The sequence below is a fragment of the Cryptotermes secundus genome, unplaced genomic scaffold (assembly GCF_002891405.2).
Source record: "Cryptotermes secundus unplaced genomic scaffold, Csec_1.0 scaffold47, whole genome shotgun sequence".
Taxonomy (NCBI): Eukaryota; Metazoa; Arthropoda; class Insecta; order Blattodea; family Kalotermitidae; genus Cryptotermes; species Cryptotermes secundus.
In genome coordinates, this window is record NW_019721002.1 from 1,032,537 (window position 1) to 1,053,131 (window position 20,595).

The following is a 20,595-nucleotide window of genomic DNA, read 5'->3' on the forward strand; positions in this document are numbered from 1 at the left end:
CAGTCGGGCTCACTACTGTCTCCTTCAGAATCCTTCCCTATTCATCCCATAGCAGCCATACTGTCATTCGACGCTCACTATCCTGGCTACTGACAGTGTCGCGAAGTGCTCACAGCAAAATTACGAAGTTATTTCAGTGCTTAGGTTACTCCTGGCGAATGTTGCAATACAGGACCGCGTCCATATCTGCCCTTATTTTTTCGAGTAATTCTAATTGTCGTAACTGTCTTCATCAGCTTCAGAGCTACGTCAAGACCCACAGCAGGAAACAACAGATACTTGGTCTAAATGCCATTTAATGTCGATGTATGAAACGCATTCGAGAGAGACGAACAGATGATTATGTACGCTGTAACTCAGAAGTCATCAGTGTAGTGAAGTAAATACGGATATAAGCAGATCACTAATGAACTTTCACAACTACGTAGCTATGAAATGGGCAGGGCATGTAGCACGAATGGGGGAGAAGATGAATGCATATAGGGTATTACTAGGAAAGCCAGAAGGAAGGAGACCACTGGGAAGACCAAGGCGTAGATGGGTGGATAACATTAAAATGGATCATAGAGAGATAGGATTGAATGGTATTGATTGGATTGATCTTGCTCAGGATAGGAACCAGTGGAGGGCTCTTGTGAACACGGTAATGAACCTTCGGGGCCCATAAAATCCTGGGAAGTTCTTGAGTAGCTGCAGAATTGGCGGCTCTTCCAGAAGGGCTCAGCTCCATAAGTAAGTAAGTAGCTATGAAGAATATAGTTCTGTAGGCACAGTACGAGATGCACCTAACCTATACGCCGTGAAGGCGTATATGGGGCATGGAGATAAAATTCTATGCTTCCAATTCTTGGTATAAAATGAAAGACGGTAGTCTGACGATCCGTCCTGCTTCACCTCTCGGGGGGCAACCCTCAGGCGGGAGCTAGTATGGGCGTCTGGTGGCTCCAGAACCGTTGCCGAAAACCGAACTTAAGGTTATCAAGTTAGTAACTTTGGAATATAAATAACTGATGCGTCTCTTTAAGAGTCTGTATAACACCGGGGTTTGATTCCGGCTAGGGGCAAGGCCTTTCTCTTCGAGCGAGGATCACAGGGGGATTCAGCGTTTTTATACCGTGAGGTTCTTTTTCGAGGAGTAAAAACGGCTAACGTGAAGGCGGCTAGACATCCCCTTCGTGACTTGGAAAGCTTTACGTACGGCGTCAAGTAGGCAGTCAAGCGATTTTCTGTTTTCCTCGTTCTGAACATCGGTTGCTGGCACTGAACCCAGTTTATGCGTTGTGTGAAATTTCTTGTGTTGCGAGTATGGATCTTCCCCGACGAAGAAAACAAATGCCGGAAATAAAGTTTAAAAGAGCGTGGGTAATTTTTGCAGTGTCCCTTTCAACGAGCAGGTTGGCGTAACGGTAACACGACTCGTATTCGGTAGGTGCTCGGTTCGATTCTCGACCGAGATACCGGCTATTCCGACACGTGTTTCGTAGCCACGACAGCTTCATTCCAAATCCTTGCCAGTTCATCACTAATCAGTTGTGTTACTGTTCGATGGTATGTAGTCTAGCTGGAGGTAGCGTCGTTAAATAACAGCCAGGAACACAATGGCCGCTCTCCTGTCCGACTTGCGCGGTGCAGTAACGTCGCGTCTGGATGAAAGCCGTACATTCCTTGCCAGATCACCTATTTACAGAACAGCGTGTTTATTTCGACAGTTGCTATGGTAACTTAACTTCGCCACGCGTCACCAAATTCGGACAAAAGGTTACAGCATGAAGCAGCTCGCCGATATTTGTCCTCTAGGATATGACGCCGTATAATTTGACAAATAGGTAGCAAACGTTTTGGAAGAATCTGAAAACACCCTGAAGATGGAGGCAGAAATTTCCTCCGAAACGTCATTACTTCTATACTGCCTGGGAACCTCTAGGAGTAGCGGTGTGAATTCTGAACTTTTTTATTCGGAAGGTGGTCGTTTCGAAAGTTTGGTAGGAACACCAATGATTTTCGTGGTTTCCTTCAGTCCATCCAGACAAATGTCAGGTCGCGACCACTTCTTGTACATCCTTTCCAGTTCACAATCCCCCGGCATGCAGTGAAGTGACCCACAGACCGTTCCTCGACCACGGGCTACTCAAGAGGAGCTCTACTCCAACGAGTTAATGCAGTCTGTAGTACATAAATTATACGGCCGGGGGGCACGTAAGGAGTACGTTATAGGCTGTACATAACAAAGAGCTTCATAATCTTGCCAAATATCGTTAGGATGATGGGCTGGGCAAGTAGCTCTAATGAGAGAGAAGAGAGATACGTACACAATTTTGGAAGGACAACGTGAAGGAGAAAGGCCACAAATAATACGTAGACGAAAGTGGAAGGATAATATTAAAATGGATCTCGAAATAGTAGGATTGAAGGATGTGGGGCTAGATTCACATGGCTTGTGACAGAGGCTACTGACGGTCTCTTGAGAACGCGGTAGTGAACCTTTGGGCTTCTGCTTCTTGCAGTTTGCTGGCACAGAGGTGAGAGGGGGCTGCCAACTGTGAGAATGGCAATTTCTAATCGCCCCGGCCCGCGTTCAGTTTGGTACAGTTGTACTATACAGCTCCCAGGGTCAGAAGCCGTATTTCTGGAGCAGTGTTTACTAAGTATAGAGACACTACGTCTGGTTCCTTGCTTACTACGAAGGGTCAGTTTGAAACCGTGCAATGGTTGATCTTGGAAACCTAAGCGAGAGAGGGAGGTACGGAAGTGCAGTAGAAGAATACATGAGAGGAAAAGTCGTGGGACAAATTAGAGGCACTTCATTTCCGTGGGAAGGGGGGAAAAGAGAGAGAGCATCGTTATGTTGGAAGGTTCCCAGGCTTCGCCCGCTTCTTTAGAAACGGTTAATGTGAAAGTGGAGAAGTTACAGTTGCTAGAATATTTAACATTCATCGACATAATATATAAGGATTCCGTTCGTACCTCACAGGAAACACGTCGCGTCTATTACAAAGCCTAACCGCTTAATGCTGTTTAGAGAAACAGTCGCTGTTTATTGTGAGAACCATACACGACACACAGATACACTCTGTGGGCAGAATGCAGTATATATAAGAATTCAGCCCGTACCTCACAGGAAACACATTACGTCTCCGCTACAAAGCCCAACCTTTTAATGCTGTTTAGGAAAACAGTCGCTGTTTATTGTGAGAACCATACGCTATACACAGATACAACTAATTACTGCTGTTTAGGGAAACAGCCGCTGTCTATTGTGAGAACCATACGGAACACACAGATACAACGGGTTAATGCTGTTTAGGGAAACAGCCGCTGTTTATTTTAGGAGCCATACGGAACACACAGATACAACCGGTTAATGCTGTTTAGGGAAACAGTCGCTGTTTATTGTGAGAACCATACGGAACACACAGATACTCTCTGTGGGCAGAATGCAGTATATATAAGAATTCAGTCCCTACCTCACAGGAAACACATTACGTCTCCGCTACAAAGCAAAACCGGTTAATGTTGTTTAGGAAAACAGTCGCTGCTGATTGTGAGAACCATACGGAATACACAGATACAACTGGTTAATGCTGTTTAGGGAAACAGCCGCTGTATATTGTGAGAACCATACGGAACACACAAATACAACCGGTTAATTCTGTTTAGGGAAACAGCCGCTGTTTATTGTGAGAGCCATACGGAACACACAGATACAACCGGTTAATGCTGTTTAGGGAAACAGTCGCTGTTTATTGTGAGAACCATACGGAACACACAGATACTCTCTGTGGGCAGAATGCAGTATATATAAGAATTCAGTCCCTACCTCACAGGAAACACATTACGTCTCCGCTACAAAGCAAAACCGGTTAATGTTGTTTAGGAAAACAGTCGCTGCTGATTGTGAGAACCATACGGAATACACAGATACAACTGGTTAATGCTGTTTAGGGAAACAGCCGCTGTATATTGTGAGAACCATACGGAACACACAAATACAACCGGTTAATTCTGTTTAGGGAAACAGCCGCTGTTTATTGTGAGAGCCATACGGAACACACAGATACAACCGGTTAATGCTGTTTAGGGAAACAGTCGCTGTTTATTGTGAGAATCATACGGAACACACAGATACTCTCTGTGGGCAGAATGCAGTATATATAAGAATTCAGTCCCTACCTCACAGGAAACACATTACGTCTCCGCTACAAAGCAAAACCGGTTAATGTTGTTTAGGAAAACAGTCGCTGCTGATTGTGAGAACCATACGGAATACACAGATACAACTGGTTAATGCTGTTTAGGGAAACAGCCGCTGTATATTGTGAGAACCATACGGAACACACAAATACAACCGGTTAATTCTGTTTAGGGAAACAGCCGCTGTTTATTGTGAGAGCCATACGGAACACACAGATACAACCGGTTAATGCTGTTTAGGGAAACAGTCGCTGTGAGAACCGTACGGAACACACAGATACACTCTGTGGGCAGACTGCAGAGGCCAGTACCGATTCCTTGCACGTCCTTTCCAATTCATTATCCACTAAACACTGCACCATTCCTTGCGATATAATCTAAACTACTGTCGGCGCCTTGAAATAAACCATAAACAAATAAAAAATTCTCCCTTCTCGTGTGACAATTTTTTCAAAGAACCAACCTGCTCTTCAAACGATTTCTAGGCTCCCGGATTTGAATGTAAGCACGTGAAGGAACGCTGAAGGCTTCCTACATTTTGTCTCCGCTGTGTTTTCATTCCTTGATGAAACGAGAGTAGAGATACTACAGTGTCAGCGAATAACAGGCCAGTGTTGTGACGTGAGAATGGATTGCAACAGTTTGAGTGGCAGTAACTCCAATATCAACGCCCAGGTGTGGCCCCAGGTGGGGTACTTCGTGCCCTTGCACGTGTGTCAGGGCCTCTACTGTTTCTCTCCGTAAGTAGTCACTGCCACTTAACAAATGTACTACTGAAACTAGGCACTTGTACGTTGAGCAGAGATAGCTCAGTCAGAATAGTGACTAGGCTACTGGCACGATAAGTTTATATTCCCGGCAAGAAACAGCAGATTCTTTATTCTCCACAGAGCAGAGACCACTTATGGGGCCCAACCAGCCTCCTATCCAGTGGGTACCGAGGTTCATTCCCCGGAAGTAAAGGGGCTGGTGCGTGAAGCTAACCACTCGCCCACATCTAGTGCCAAGGCTAAGACTGTGTGGATCAATACCTCCACTTCACCACACGTCTTCATAGCGTTATGCTTAATTAAGCATAGGGATACATTTAATTCTGTCTTTTTTTGTTTGTATATTAAAATTTTCAAAACGGAAATTTATCCCTACACTTAATTAATTAAGCACTATGCCATAAATATAAGAGGGGAGTGGAGTTATAGCTCCACCATTCTGGACCTCGGCACTCGATGGATGTAAGATATTAGCTTCATGTCCCCGCCATTTTACTAATAGAGATAGAGCCCCGTTACCCACTGGACAGGAGGCTGAGTGGGCCCCAGCGTGGGTTTTGGACGCTATGGAGGAGAGAACCCTCTTTCCCCTGCCAAAAACCGAACCCCGGCCCTGCCACCTGTAACCCATCACTACATCGACTGAGCTATCCAGACTCCTCAAAACATGGTGCCTGTGCAAAACTTTGCGGTCATATCAGAAAGTTTCTGGTAGTGGGAATCCATAACTAACGACCAAGCCTACCAACTTCACGCAGAAGTTCTGATGGTCTGTTTCGCTTGAGCACAAGAAGTTCGCTGCAGTGCTCAAGGGAGACAGCCCTGAACCACTACACCTTCAGTTCATATTTTTGTAAGATCTTCCTGAATTTTATCTTGCCATGGTCTGCTAAACATTCCCTTCCCGTGAGATATTCCCTCCATGTTTTGTATGCAGTTCTGGTTTCTTCCAAGCTCACCTTTGGTAACTCAGGGTAAGGACGAGCAGGGCCAAGAGCAGTGTCCGAACAGATTCCGGGGCCTGTCCAGTGTCACTAGCGACTCGCTCCCTGGGCGCGAACCTGGTCACTCCAGTTCCCAGGTCAAATTTGTGTGGAGTTGTACTGCTTTCCTCCCTGAGTGCCGTACGGTGTGGTGAATAAGTAAGCACAGGGCAACTTTGCATTCACTGTTAACGAAACGAAGTGAAGAGGGCATGGCTATACACTATGAAGCCTGTCGTTGTGTACTTTAGAAGCAGTTACTTGGAAACGACAGAGGTCACTATGTATCTGACTACAACGAAGATGGAGAAGAGGTGCCTAAGTACTTGTTGTGTGTTGTTAAGTCGCGTGTTCTGATGGATATTTATCAGAGTTTCGGGTGAACTTATTGCTTCTATCTTCAGGAAAGACCACGCGGTAGCGTAGTTGTTTGAGGCACTATGTTAGAAGCCATAAGGTCGTGGGATCTAACGCTGATGAAGTGGATTTTTTCAATTTACCTGATTCTTCCAGCCTCGTTATGGCCCTGGGGTCGACTCAGCTTCCTCTTCTACACTCGATTCGTACCTCACAGGAAAAGCAATGCGCCTACGTGATAAAGAACAGCAGGTTAATGCTGTTTATGGAAATAATTGGATTTTTCAGTTGACCTAATTCTTCCAGCCACACTATGGCCCTGGGGTCGACTCGGCCTCTAACAGAAATAAGTACCAGGAATCTTCCTCGGGGGTAAAGGGCGGTTGGCGTGGTGTAAGGCCGACAAATTTACCGCCATCTGTGAACAGATTGTCTAGAGGAAATGTGGGAGCCTCAACGTCTCACAGCCCTATTGGCCTTCACGGCCTGTTCCATCTTCAGGATAGAAGAACGTGCTGGATGCCAGGAGAGAGGATCGGTAAGGGAGCCAGAGCTAATCGGTACAACTAAGAAGAACAGCGTAAAGAACGAAGATTGTAGACGTTTCGGAGGAACATACTGACCTCCATTTTGAAGATCGAATATTAAACCATGAAAGCAAATAGCAAGAAACAAGCAATGCTTTACCGGTTGCTTGGGTTATATTCCGATCCTGAATATGGAACTAGTGCACTTCTTCAGAAGTCAGTAAATTTCTATCAGACTACAAGGCGTCACAGTATCTTCACATCCTCATGTGCCAATCTAATACGTTTCCATAACCTACCCAGTTCATGTAACAGCCAAAGGGACATGGAGCAGTGCTTCCCTGGGTGTACAGCGGCCAGAGCGTGAAGCTGACCGTGGATGTCGCGCTAGAACTCCAGATGCTTGTCGCTCGGATATGCATTCAACAAGTGAAATTGTAGGGCAAGTTCACACCGACTTCCTGAAGCAGCTGCTGCAGTGGGGTGTTATGAGAGTGGTGTGGGGAGGGCGACTGACGTCACACCCCTAATTTAATTGCCTCCGAGGGGGGGGGGGTTGTAGATGAAATGAGAAGCTGTATTGTTCTCCATCAAAGCGTCTGGTCCAAATCCTCGTCCCTTACGTTCCAGTCCCTGTCCAAGTGCAAACACAGCTTGGTCCTAGAGAGGGCTTTCGGATCGAATGTTAGAAAATTTCTCAGGAACTGGCCGTCATGTACACCTACACCGTGGAGCGCAGATGTGATTAAACCTCAGTTTGTAGGATTTGAGGTTATGAAGAGTTCTGTCTTCTGGGATACAGGGCATTGTATTTGGTTGAACTTCAGCTGAAGTTCGGGGCAACATGTAGCTTCGATCTTCAGTGTCGAAGAATAAATAAAGCAGAGCTTGCTTGACGTGTCCTTCGAATATATAACGAATATATATAACAAACAAGAAACAAACTCCGTGGCTTGAGTCCGCAAGCTAATTATACCGACCGAGTAATCGCCGCTTGTCGGTGAAGTAAGTGCCAAACGCCTCTGTGGTCTAGTGGTCAGAGTTCCTGCCTACAGGTCCAGAGGTCCAGGTTCGAATCTCTGCGCTACCAGGTTTTCTGAGAAGTAGTGGGTCTGCAAAGAAGTCCATTCAGCCTCGTGAGGATAATTGAGGAGCTACTTGAATGGAAATAGCGGCTCCGGTCTAGAAAACCCAATTTAACGGCTGTGGGGATCCGTTGCGCTGACCACGTGACACCCTCTATCCGCTAAAGTTGGCAAGAAAATATAACACTTAGTTTCATATCTGTAAAATGTTTGTAGCCCAAGAGAGTCAGAAAGAAAACTGGAATTAATTTAAAAAAAATAAAGCGGAAACGTTTTCGGGCTTGATTTTAAAGCCAGGAAGAGATGTTATTTGTAGAGAGTGACAGAGGCCGTGTTTATCTGCTGCCATGTGTTCGCCGGCCGCGGGGCTGCGGGCCTTCCGAGATCACAAGGCTTTACAGCAACTGGCGGCGCCATCAGCAATGACGTGTTTGTCTGTCAGAAACTCGTCGCTTGGGGTGCATTAACACATGGAGCTTCATCTCATTTCTGTCCTTCCTTCCCCTTTCGATTTCCTGCCAGCATTTGCCTCATTACCCTATGCCTTCCGAGGTAAAGGTAAAGCCATCCCTGTAACAAACCATGGAGGCCCATACGGTTGTGAGACGTCGAGGCTCCCACATTTTCTAGACAATCTGCTCATAGATGGTGGTGAGGTTGTCAGCCTTATGCTCCGGCCGTTCTTTACGCCCCAGGGAAATTCCCGGTACTCATTCCTGTTAGAGGCTGAGTCGACCTCAGGGCCATAGTGCGGCTCGAAGGATTTGGTTAATTAGAAAATCAAATGACCTGATCGGGAATCGAAAACGCGACCTTCCGGCTTGTAGCGCACGCTCCCTTCTTCCTTCTGCTTCGATATGTCTCTTTTGACTCTCTTAGCGAATTCTGAGTTCCCGTTTCTGTAAAGATTTCGTTTCACGTTCTACCCTTTCCTCTCTCCCCACATGCCGCATGCAGAGGTGGCGTTACCCTTGTTTCCCCGTAAAGTGTCCGTGTTTAGTCTGGTTCGGTACACTGTTGCTCTGCCTTGGTTTAGCATCTCTCTGATATTCTGCTTGTAACGCGAGAGAATTGAGGTATTTCTCTTGGCCGGTAAGAGCCACTTCTCCACTTTCTTGTTATCCCTGGCACTCTCTGTAAGCAAGCACGTAATGTGGCTGGTCAGATGCCCGTACAGATGGGTAGCGAGAAGCGATGGAATTATCTTCAACAAACAAAATAAACCAAACTCGTTGGTTTCAGTCCGCAAGCGAACTATACCGACCGATCGATTGTCGGCAAAGTTAGTGCCAACTTTAGCGGATAGAGGGTGTCACGTGGTCAGGACAACGGATCCCCACGGCCGTTAATCTCGGTTTTCTAGACCGGAGCCGCTATTCCCTTGAAATAGCTCCTGTAATTATCCTCATGAGGCTGAGTGGATCCCGTTCCAGACCCCCTACTTCTCAGAAAATCTTGTAGCGCCGGGAATCGAACCCGGACCTCTGGATCTGTAGCCAGGAACTCTGACCACTAGGCCGGACAAGAAAATTGTGTCTGATTATAGGCATGGAGCTTTGTAACACGTTAGATGCTGAAAACGTGATATCTCGTTTAGAAACAGCTCTTACTGCAGCTGTGAATGTGTTTACTCTTTAGCGGTACAATAAATTGTCTCTGCATTTGATTAAGCACCACGCCACGAAGATGTATGTTGAAGTGGAGGTATAGCTCCATGCGTTCTTAACTTCTGCACTACTTGGAAGTGCGGATTCACACCCCAGCCGCTGTACCCCCAAATTTAATAAGAGACCGGGTGCGCCCCAGACATGGTATTGACGCCGTGGAGAAGAGAATGTCATGTCTCTGCCCTGGAATCGAACTCCGATCCATCGGTTGGCCAGACAGTAACTCAGTCACGATCGTAATATTGGGATTGTTCCCATGGGTGACATAGCCACCCCCTCAGACCACGTCAGTGGGTTCCGTTAATAAATTAAGCGGTCAGGGCTTCTTGATCGAGGGAGGGGGCGCAGTTTCTGTGACTCATCTGAAAAATACTTGTTGACTTCCCTTCACAAAGTGTGCAGTTCATCTCTCTGTGACTGTATGATTCACTGTCTAGACAGGTAGGCAGCTCTTCTTGGGGCGAGGCCCCCCCGGCCGAGTGACGCACGAAATCGCCGACAACTGTCTGTACCATTGCTGTGTCTCGACTCGGAATATCCTGGCAAGTTCGCAACGGCGGTATTTTGGGCTTCTGGTCGGCGGGTGCCTCCGTCGCTGTACTGGACTGTGCGTTCGGAGGGGTAAAGCTTACCTCGGCTTTAGCGGGGCTGATACGCAGCAAATGAGGAACTACTTCGAACAAGTTAACTCAGGCGTTAAGGTTAAGGTTAAGAATGTATGGAGCTATGTCTCTACTCCTCCACGCGTCTTCACGACGCCTACATTTGTTACGTTCACGCGAAACTTTTTCATTGAAGCGTAATAGACGCATTTAGCGGCAGAAACAAAAATGAACGTGTTCATTCTTTCATAAACCGAAAATATTCCTATATATTGATTAGATTAATCGAGAAAACTCGTTATTAGCATTGAAATGTTTTTTTTTAGTGCTAGTAGTGCTAGAGACTAAGCCCCTTGTACTGCGGCCACTTCTGGTCTATTGTACCAGCCCCAGATGATAGGTGAGGGTGATTGTGGAGCAATTGGTGGAATGAAGACTGGCAGGGGAAACCGAAGTACTCGGAGAAAACCTGCCCCAGCGCCACTTTGTCCACCACAAATCCCACTTGACCAGACCCGGGATCGAACCCGGGCCGTCGCGGTGGGAAGCCAGCGACTAACCGCTTGAGCTATGGCGCGGCCTATTGAAATGGTTAGTTAGCACTTGTGTGTTTCTGTGCGACATAGGGGTGACATTTTTCGTAAGTGAGCTAGATTTAACCCCGTATTCCGAATTCCACAGTCGCCAAGTGACTGTGACTGTGACTGTGATGACTCAGGCGGACAAACTTCGTAGTTTTCCCCGACGAATTGTTCCACCCTGCCCCCCTACCCAATCAGTAACTGTCATGGCGAGAGGAACAACGTGTCAGTACCCTCGAGGGACGGAAATGGCCAATCAGAGGTGAGTGATGCAGGCCCCCTCTCCCTTCCGAGCCTGCAGAAGACTGGTCCAGGTTCGAACCCGTACAGGCTATAAACGCAGTTATCCGTGTGCTTATTTAACTTAAGATTGCGATGTTCTCGGGTGTGACTCAGTGTAGTTTGGTAGGTACGCACAAATGTTTTCATGGTTCTTACTGCCTCCATCTTCAGGATTGAGGAATGAGTGACGCCGTGTAGTTTAGTAGATATGACGTTTCAGGAAGACGCTTTATTTCTGCCCTCATTATGGGTTTCCTACCATGAAGACGGAGGCAGCCGGTTTCTCTAGAACAATTGTACACGTCGTCACAAATGTGAGTCAGGAAACGTGGAATTGGTACCGAGAAACCGTGTAGTGTACACGAAGTGACTGAAAGAAAGCACGAAGCACATGTCCGGATATCTGACCTCTTGGGCTCAGAGATTTCCCGATATCAACTGGTAATTCAGATAACTGTCTTGTGAGATATGACGCCGTGTAGTTTGGTAGGTAAGTACCAAAATCTCCAAGACTAGAACATGGAGGCATCGCGCTCCTCTGTAACGGTGAGGGCACGTGGAGACCGCTACGAGGTTACAGTACACGTGTACCCACATTACAAACATGGCGACGATGCGAAGCTTTGAGGTTACGTCCTAAAAGTTAACTTCGAATCCGTATTTGTGTAATACGGCCTTAAACATTAAGTAATAGTAATTCAGTTCTTTATTTATTTATTTATTTATTTGGTGAAACGTGGGAACGAAGTTGGTTGAGGCATTATGCTACAAGCCGGGAGGTCGCGGGTTCGAGTGACAATAAAATCATAGAATTTTTCAGTGGTAAACCTTCCAACCGCTCTGTGGCCCTGGGGTCGGCTCAGCTTCTAACAGAAATGAGTACCAGGAAACTTCTTGGGGGGGTAAAGGGCGGCCGGCGCGTAGGGCTGATAACCTCATCGCCATCCGTGAGCCGATTGTCTAGAAAATGTAGGAGCCTCGACGTCTCACAACCCTGTGGGCCTCCACGGCCTGTTACAGGGATATCGTCACCTTTTTATTTATTTATATATTTACTTACTCAATAGCCAAGAGGCCAATTATGAAGCAAGCACGAGCAAAGAAGGAAACACACATACATAATGACAAAAGATAAAACAAGGAAACTTTCCTCATTTAGACAAAAATAAAAATTCTGAAAGTACAGTTGCACCAGATATTATGCAGCAAGGAACGGGAAATTTATATTATATAAATTAATATTTTAATAAGGTAGAACCATTATAAAAGAATATTAAGATAAAAATTTTTGTTTCAAATAAGTCATTAATATAATAATAATAATAACAATAGACGTACGGAACTAGAAATTTTGTAATGAGGAATTGAGCTTGAAAGTTTGATAATTATTTCCTCTATATGAAAAAGTCAAATAGTTCCGTTCATTGTGACTGGTTAATATTTTCTTATTTCAATTATTCATGCGCTTACATGTTTCGGTCTTCAAAGTCCATCTTCAGAGGGACACCTTTACATCAATACTGTTAGAAGCCACCATTACAGTACACGTAATAACAGGTGTCCCTCTGAAGATGGTCTCTGAAGACCGAAACATGTAAGGACATGAATAGCTGAAGTAACTATTTAACTTTTTCATGATGTTAGTGTGACGGACCAGAATGAAACAAATCAGTTTCCTCTGTAACCGCTCATTTATCTGTATCGCATTCACTGATGCACAGTGCAGGAGTTCGAACAAACGCTGAGAGCAACGTTTGAAACACACCCCCCCCCACCGGGCCCTGTGTGTAAGATGCGGGTTGTAAAGTGTGCGTGCCCCTTGAATGGAGCAACGTCATTTGTCGGGTGTGAAATGGGCAAGCCGGATCATCCTTTGTCGTCGAGACGTTTGCTGTTAGCCAGGTATGTCTTCGCGCCTCAGTCTGGTTCTCTGTTTATTTAACTCTTTAAAGCGGGGTGGTTAACATATGTCACGTGTATTAGTGGCTACAGACGGGTTTCGGATTGCTAATTGGATTTATTAGATCTGCAGTAGTTGTCACGTATTTATAACACGGGAGCTATACAAGTCTCAGTGACTCACGCACTCCCAGTCCTGCTATACTCTAGCAAACATAATGTCTTCAAATCACATGCAAAGTCTTCACAAGAAGAAATTCCCGTGACTGTCGCTTAAAACTCTTAAACACACCCAAACACTGTGAAAGTCAAAGTCAAAGTTACATTGCAACTGACTGTCAGTCAGTCAGTCTGTCTGTCTTGGTGTCGAGCCCCGGCCGGGGATCATGACCAGATGTTACTTCTTAAATCAAAGTTACTGTCCTGTCCATGTGGGGGGCCCTCTCTGGCGAGAGTTCGGGCGTGTCATTTGTCAGTCATAGTCGATAACATTAGTCCATTGTCACTGTGTACTCATATTTACAGTTGAGACTTAATATCTAGTATGTATAATGTATACAAGGCCTCTGTCAATCTAGGCTCAGTACAGCAGTCTATGCCCTATTTTTAGTACTTCGTTGTACAGAGTACACACAGAACACACAACCTTTATTGTTGAAACGTATTTACCGAACGATTGCATAGCAACGGTCGCGGCACGGACTCCATAGAAAGCCAGTCAGGTGATAATTATCTCGCTAGTCGATTGGCGCGCTGACTATTGCCTCACAACGAACTATATTCATCCTATTGTTGAGTGCGCTTACGCCATTGAAGGTTGTTAACAGGTCGTTGCGTAGAAACGCTCTGGTCATCCACGTTAATATAAGTACCATCAGCTTTCACATTCAAGAAGTGTACATTTTGCCCACACTTTATGTACGCGTTTCGTGTGATTCTCACAATAAACAGCGAGAAATCGAATAAACTCGTAAATCATGATTTCCGACGTCTGAATGAGATTCGAACTGAGTACCTCCAGGATAAGAGTCTAGAACATTACCACCATGCCAACCAGATGGGCCAGAAGCGTGAAATTCGTCAGAATGAATTACAGTTCTGTACAACTGATCGTTGTACTTCGAGAAAGGTCTGTGTTGTTTTCCGTTTTGATGATAAACAGAGCTTTAGGAAGCATTCAGTGTACACTTATGCGGAATGATAGGCCGGAGGAATTGTAAACGCAGTAGTTCAGACTGAGAGGGACTCTTCCCTGGTAATAAACAAAACTTCACACTCCAAAGCAGCTGCTGACTGTTAAGTTATGTTACTCAGGTTGGCGGGAAGCCAGAACTGTCTGCAAAACGAACCAATATCAAGGCTTCATTGTTCAGTGTTAATGCGTACGTAAAACAGGAGCTTAATGTAGTTCCATATACACTTCAGAGCCATTGTGTTTGTAACGGAGTAGTCAGTACATATCCGATTTCAACGCACCATAAACTCAGTAGAAACCTGTAGAGTTTGAGGTTTTCACAGCGGTGACTATGAAGAATCCCGTCTTATGGGATGTGCTCACGCTGGTTCCTCACTAGCGGATATTTGTACCCTGAAGATAGAGTCAGTTAAATTTACAAGATCTACACGGCGCCACATCCCAGAAGATGGAATTCTTCAGTAAAAAATATTTTTTATTCTCACGCGTAAATGCAGTTTTCTTCATGAGGCGATGTTTGTTGAATATGAGAGTTCGAAAACGTACAACTGTAAGATTTAAGAAGAAAGTTCATTGGACATGAAATACACGCATCTCATTTCGCACGTCTGTGGGAAATATTTTTTTCTGTTCGATAAGTATTTCGTGAGATTCGCGTAAAAACGTCCATAAATGTTCACGTGAAGTCGTCTTTAAACATGTATTCTCTTAATGAAAACTTAGATGATTGTATAATTTTTCATAAAATATCGCTGATACCAAATTTCGTGAAATTCCGTCCAGAAGTTCACGAGTTATTCCATGCGTACCGACGGACTGACCGAAGACGTGCTCAAACAATAACCGCGCCATAAAGACGTATGGGAATTGGCTTCACAGCTCCACGTATTCTCAACCTCGGTTCTAGATTCAGGAGGTCAGCTTCAGGAACAGAGTTTTACTCCCTGGGAAAGAACCCCATGTACCCATTTTATATCTAGGCTGGATAGGCCCCAGAGTAAGCCTGGACGCTATGGAAGAGAAAAATCTTTGGCCTCCCCAGGAATTGAACCTGGATTCATCAGAGCGTTGTTGCCATACAAACTGAGCTTTCCCGGCTCCTTTTTCATATTTTCCTGATCAAAAGTAACTTAAGTTTTTTCCCCCGACTCTACCGCGTTACCACATCAGACGTTTGCACAGCTCCCATGTTTTGATATTTTTAATTACATAGAATTAAACATTATCCATAAGAGATGCTTTGAAAACTGACATGCAGGTCAAAATATTACTCTTAATTTCTCAAAATAATATTGTGCTTCGTAAGTAAATTAGCGGACGGACGAAGAGGGATAGGCTGTCAGTTCTTTTGCCTTTTCAGCGCTATGAACGTGATATCTCGGCCAGAAGACCCTACTGCCGCTGCTGCTGCATAAGCTCTAAGCACCTATGATATGTATGTACTTCGTACTTGTAAAAGTGAGACCGTTTCTTATTTCTTGTTACTCGGAGCAGGAGCCGGAACTAAACGTGGCTTCCCATCTGCGAATCTTGTTGCCATGGAAACATATAAACAGAAGATGAGACAGTCTGTGTGTCATATTCTCACGGCTGGGAACCTGCTGACCCCGCTCTGGTGGGGTACCAAGCCCTGTAGTTCGGGTAGAGCCTCATCTTGCTGCTTTCTCGTTTATCTTAGTCGTATGGTTCTCCGAAACGTCGGGCTCTCTCCGCATTACACGGCGTTACAACCCAGGAAGACCCGACAGATATATTTCTCCTAAATTAAACTAAAAGCTGGAAGTGTTAATTGTAAAAGTTTAAAATTAAACGTATTCGTTCATTAGTCCAAAATGTTTCTTTCAAAATGTTCAGGATAGTGTATCAATACATTTATCGCGTAGCCATTTTAACGACACTGTCTCAACTGCAAGATTTATCCAACACTGACTGCGATACAAGTTCAGTATGTACTGGACACAGGAAGGTTTCTGTGTCGAAGCGGCAGCGTCTACGCCAGCCACTCCTTTCTCATTCGCTATTTGATAATCTCAGTTGAAACAGTGTCGTTACAAGAAATAGTCATACAGTGACGTCCCTCCGTGTGCCTGACAGGGACAAGGAACCGGGATTCGGCGGAAATGCAGCAGGGACGCTGACGCCGTCGTCCCGACGCTCGTCTCTGGTGTCTGGACAGCTAATGTACTACCCCACAAACTCTGCAGTGCTCGAGGAGCCGGTGGAAGAGAAGGTGAGTCGCCCGGTGTCCTGGGTCCCACAGTTATTCACTGGAACCCGTGTTCTGGGTCCCACATACACACTGGTCCGGTGTCCTGGGTCCCACAGTTATTCACTGGAATCCGTGTTCTGGGTCCCACAGACACACTAGCTCCGGTGTCCTGGGTCCCACAGTTATTCACTGGAACCCGTGTTCTGGGTCCCACATACACACTGGTCCGGTGTCCTGGGTCCCACAGTCATTCACTTGAACCCGTGTTCTGGGTCCCACATACACACTGGTCCGGTGTCCTGGGTCCCACAGTCATTCACTTGAACCCGTGTTCTGGGTCCCACATACACACTGGTCCGGTGTCCTGGGCCCCACAGTTATACACTGGAACCCGTGTTCTGGGTCCCACATACACACTGGTGTGGTGTCCTGGGTCCCACATACACACTGGTGCTGTGTCCTGGGTCCCACAGTTATACACTGGCTCCGGTGTCCTGGGTCCCACAGTTCTGCACTATGCCCAAGGTGGTTCTGGTTCTAAATGTCCAAATGTGCATCCGCGTTCGTGTGAGCCTAACCTCGCGTTTCTCCATGAGCCCCGATCACAATGTACTTTGGCCCGTAGCTGGAGAGCACCTGGCAACACCGGAGTAGGTCGACGGTGTGAGAAGTAAGCTACCGAGGTTGGAGGACGTACTTATTTCAGATGCCTATAGATGGCGAGCTATCAGTAGCAGTGTCGCCATCTGACGACAGACCGTTGAGTACATGGAAAGTATGTGTTATGTTGATGGAAAATGCTTTTGGCTGACCGCGGGCGACTAAGTTGAAGTTAATGAGAATCAACACATTGAAACAGATATGAGTCAGGTCAATTGCTGGATGTCTCGCACAAAGTAATTCATGTGAAAAGGGGGGGAGGAGGAAACGAGATGGATTGTTTAGACGTTAGAAACAAGAGATTGACAGATAATATTGCATTTCTACACAACGCAGCCTGGACCTCCAAAGGTATGTGGAATTAAAGTTCCCATAGCTGTGACTACGAAGAACACTACTAGCTTATGGGATGTGACTCCGTGCCGTCTGGTATACCGTAAATCATTGTTTCGGGTAAGACTACTGCCTCCATCGTTAGGGTAGAATAGTACTTTAAAATGGAGACAGCAGGTTTCACAGAAACTTCAGTTATGTTCTACCAGGCTACACGGCGTCATATCATCCTGCCCCTTTGTTCAGAGTGGAATACAACCCGAACTTTGGTTATGATATACCGGACTAAACTGTGTCACATGACAGAAGACAGTAATCATATTACATCTAACTTTTCTGTAGTGGTAATGAAACAATGGAGCTGACTCCGTATCCAGCTTCACGCTTCTGTAAGAACGCACCGGAAATCTGGGTGACGTCACTTCGCGTTGTCATTCGCAACTGAGCCGTTAAGAGCGATAGCGCTGCCGGCCTTGCCCCCTCCACGAACACATCCCCTACGCCGTAACCATTCTTCTTATACGGGGGGGGGGCTTATGNTCTAACAGAAATGAGTACCAGGAATCATCCTGGGGGTAAAGGGCGGCCGGCACGTAAGGCTGACAACCTTACCGCCATCTGTGAGCCGATTGTCTAGAATATGTGGGAGCCTCGACGTCTTACAAGCCTATGGGCCTCCATGGGTTGTTACAGGGATAGCTTTACCTTGTTACGTTCTTATTCTGTGTCTGAAACACATCCGAGAGTTTGCCATGCCTTGGGCAGATAACTTTACTGAAGAGAATCTCTACGTGTGTTGAACGGGGTCCCCGGTACGGCGAACCTGGTTCCCGTCGCGTGTTGAACACAGAATCCAGTAAATTTCTACTGATGACGTAACGATCCGTGTCGCTACGAGGCTGTGACGCAACCTCGAACATGTTTCAGACACAGCATACACGTAACGTATGCGTGCAGCGCAGCCGCAGAGGTCGCCACGCATTTCATGTGTGACGTAACGATTGTTTAATATCAACTCTACCTTGTGACTACTTCAGAAAATAATTTCTAATGCGTCAGAAAAGAAGAAAAAATGGGAGGGGAAATAATGTGGAGCATTCTTATTCGGGGAAAGTGAAGAACTTCTTAGTTTGAATGTTCCCAGAGAGGTCAAGGTTGGTCAGTTGGAGTAAAGGTAAAGTGCTGGGAAGTGAATAAGTTAAGTTATGTTTTTGGTTTGTGCTACAGAAGAAAGAAACTGCATTGGTTCGGAGTTGGCTGTTGACTCTGGGAGGGCCGCATTCGTAGCAAGGAACTTGACTGAGATGCAGAAAAGTGGCAGTTATCTGAACTCAGGTCGTACTTCACAGAAAACACCGTTCCTCTCTGTTCAATCTGTTTGGAGAAACAGTCGCTGTTTCTTTATCAGAGAAATATGCAAGACCCTTAAATCTACACTGCGGAAGTGCTTCAGTAGCCATGCAGATGGTTAATATTGTACCTAATGCGCTTTAAGGGGTTAACACAGTTTGCTGCTGTTCCAGCACGCACCCCAACTTTTCTTGCCAACATAGGAACATTGTGTTGCGGAAATTTAATTGTAATTCCCGTGTCGACCAGCAGATAGTGCAGCGAACACTGCGCGTCTACATTTCAGGGGGAGTAGCCTCTTATTCAATACATGTAAAAGTGGCACATAGGTCATTAGAAACAAATAGTAAAAATCAACTATAGTGCATTAAAATTACCCCTGTGCCTAAGCACCAAGACATGGAGGTGAAGTTTGTTTTCGTAGGAAAGAACCACAGAAGAAAGGAGCTGGTTTTCCTCTTCCCAGGAATAGAACGGAGGCCTTCGAGCCCGCTATCGCTTACTTCTCCTGCTCATATTTAATTTGCGAATTACTTTAGGACTGTAGCTATAGCTAGAATAGCCCGTGTCACAGCTCAAGAGGTTATTCGTCGGCTTCTCACCTCGGCGGCCACGGTTCGATCCCAGTTCAGATTATGTGGGATTTGTGGTAGACAAAATGGCGCTAGTGCGGGATTTCTCCGAGTACTTCTGTTTCTCCTGCCAATTCTCATTCCACCGACAGCTCCTCATCATCATCTACCATCCGAGGTTTGTACAATAGGGCAATTAGTGGCCGACGTACCACCCAACCCCAAGAAATTAACCAAATACAGTATAGAATTCTTTTGGAAGGAAGCGGTCGTCGCCTATTCGACATGCTGTGGCGTATAGGCCCGTTACTAGGCAAAGACCTCGAAACACAACGAGACAAGAGCCGTTGCCGTGCAACGGCACCGTAAACACGCCTGTACGACGTGTTGGAAACGGTGTTTTCTACTAGATCCGAAAGGAATAGGTTATAAGGCAGACCGCTGGGGCGAACCCATTAGTTGAGAGTTGAATTCTACACGGGAGGCTGTGAAGACAGGACCTGAGCGCCTGAAACTGAAGAATCTCCACTGGTAGAAGCCGTTACCAGGGAACGGCTGATGATACATCAGGCTGGAAAAAGAGCTTAGCTGGTGCTGCTGTGATTTGTCAAGTGTGGAGATCAGCAATAGCGCTGTAACTGCCTGTAGTTCCGAATGGTGTGGCCAAGTGGTCAATAAATCCAATTCACCAATCCAGACCCCGTCTATAGTTACACACGCAAATCGTGACAATAGACCCCTTCATTTACATGGAGGAAGCGAGGAAAATCACGTAGAATTTCAGACAAGAAGAGTCGGTGTCCCAGCCGAGATTCGAAATGGCATCTCATGATTAAAAGCCGTAAGTTTTACCGCTTGAGCCTGCCTGCTCGGTACGCCACTGTTGCTCCGCCACTGAGCAGCACGTGGTACAGTGTAAGGTTTCCTTTCGAAGCCGCCCTCCAGCTGAGCCTAAGAGACCAGAGACAGTTGGCACGCGACAGAGCACAGTGAGTGTATACTGACGTTCGTGGCTCGGTTCACAGGATTGGTCCGTTGGCTAGCTGAGTTTCCGTCCGGGATCCTTCCGACTGGGAGGCAACGGTTCTGGTCTAAGGGAAAGAACTCCTTCACATGTTGGAAAAAATCCTGGGGGTGCCCTCAGCGTTGGTTACACGAGCTAGTCTGGGCCACTTGAAGGCATCTGTCGGTTCTGGGCGAGGTATAAACTTGCCACCCCGTTAATTTGCTTTCGTAAAAACAAGGCAAACACCTGAAATCTGATACCAATACAAAATGTGCGTATATTGACGAAAATTAACAGTAAATCAATATATTAACAAGTCATACTAT

General features: G+C 46.0%; 1 protein-coding gene across 8 annotated transcripts in view; it reads left to right on the top strand.

The window, feature by feature from the left end:
* The window catches only part of LOC111874546 (tight junction protein ZO-1), a 118,051-nt gene that overhangs the window by 517 nt on the left and 96,939 nt on the right, over positions 1-20,595 (top strand). For 5 of the 8 annotated variants that reach the window (XM_023870191.2, XM_023870148.2, XM_033755260.1 and 2 more), the window contains 2 exons: positions 4,677-4,931; positions 16,234-16,369. In XM_023870191.2, the coding sequence (XP_023725959.1) occupies positions 4,819-4,931; positions 16,234-16,369 (249 nt within the window). In that variant the 5' untranslated portion in view covers positions 4,677-4,818. Of the gene's footprint in view, positions 1-4,666; positions 4,932-16,233; positions 16,370-20,246; positions 20,541-20,595 lie in introns of those variants that run through there. The other 3 variants (XM_033755257.1, XM_023870157.2, XM_023870166.2) reach the window with 3 other exon arrangements.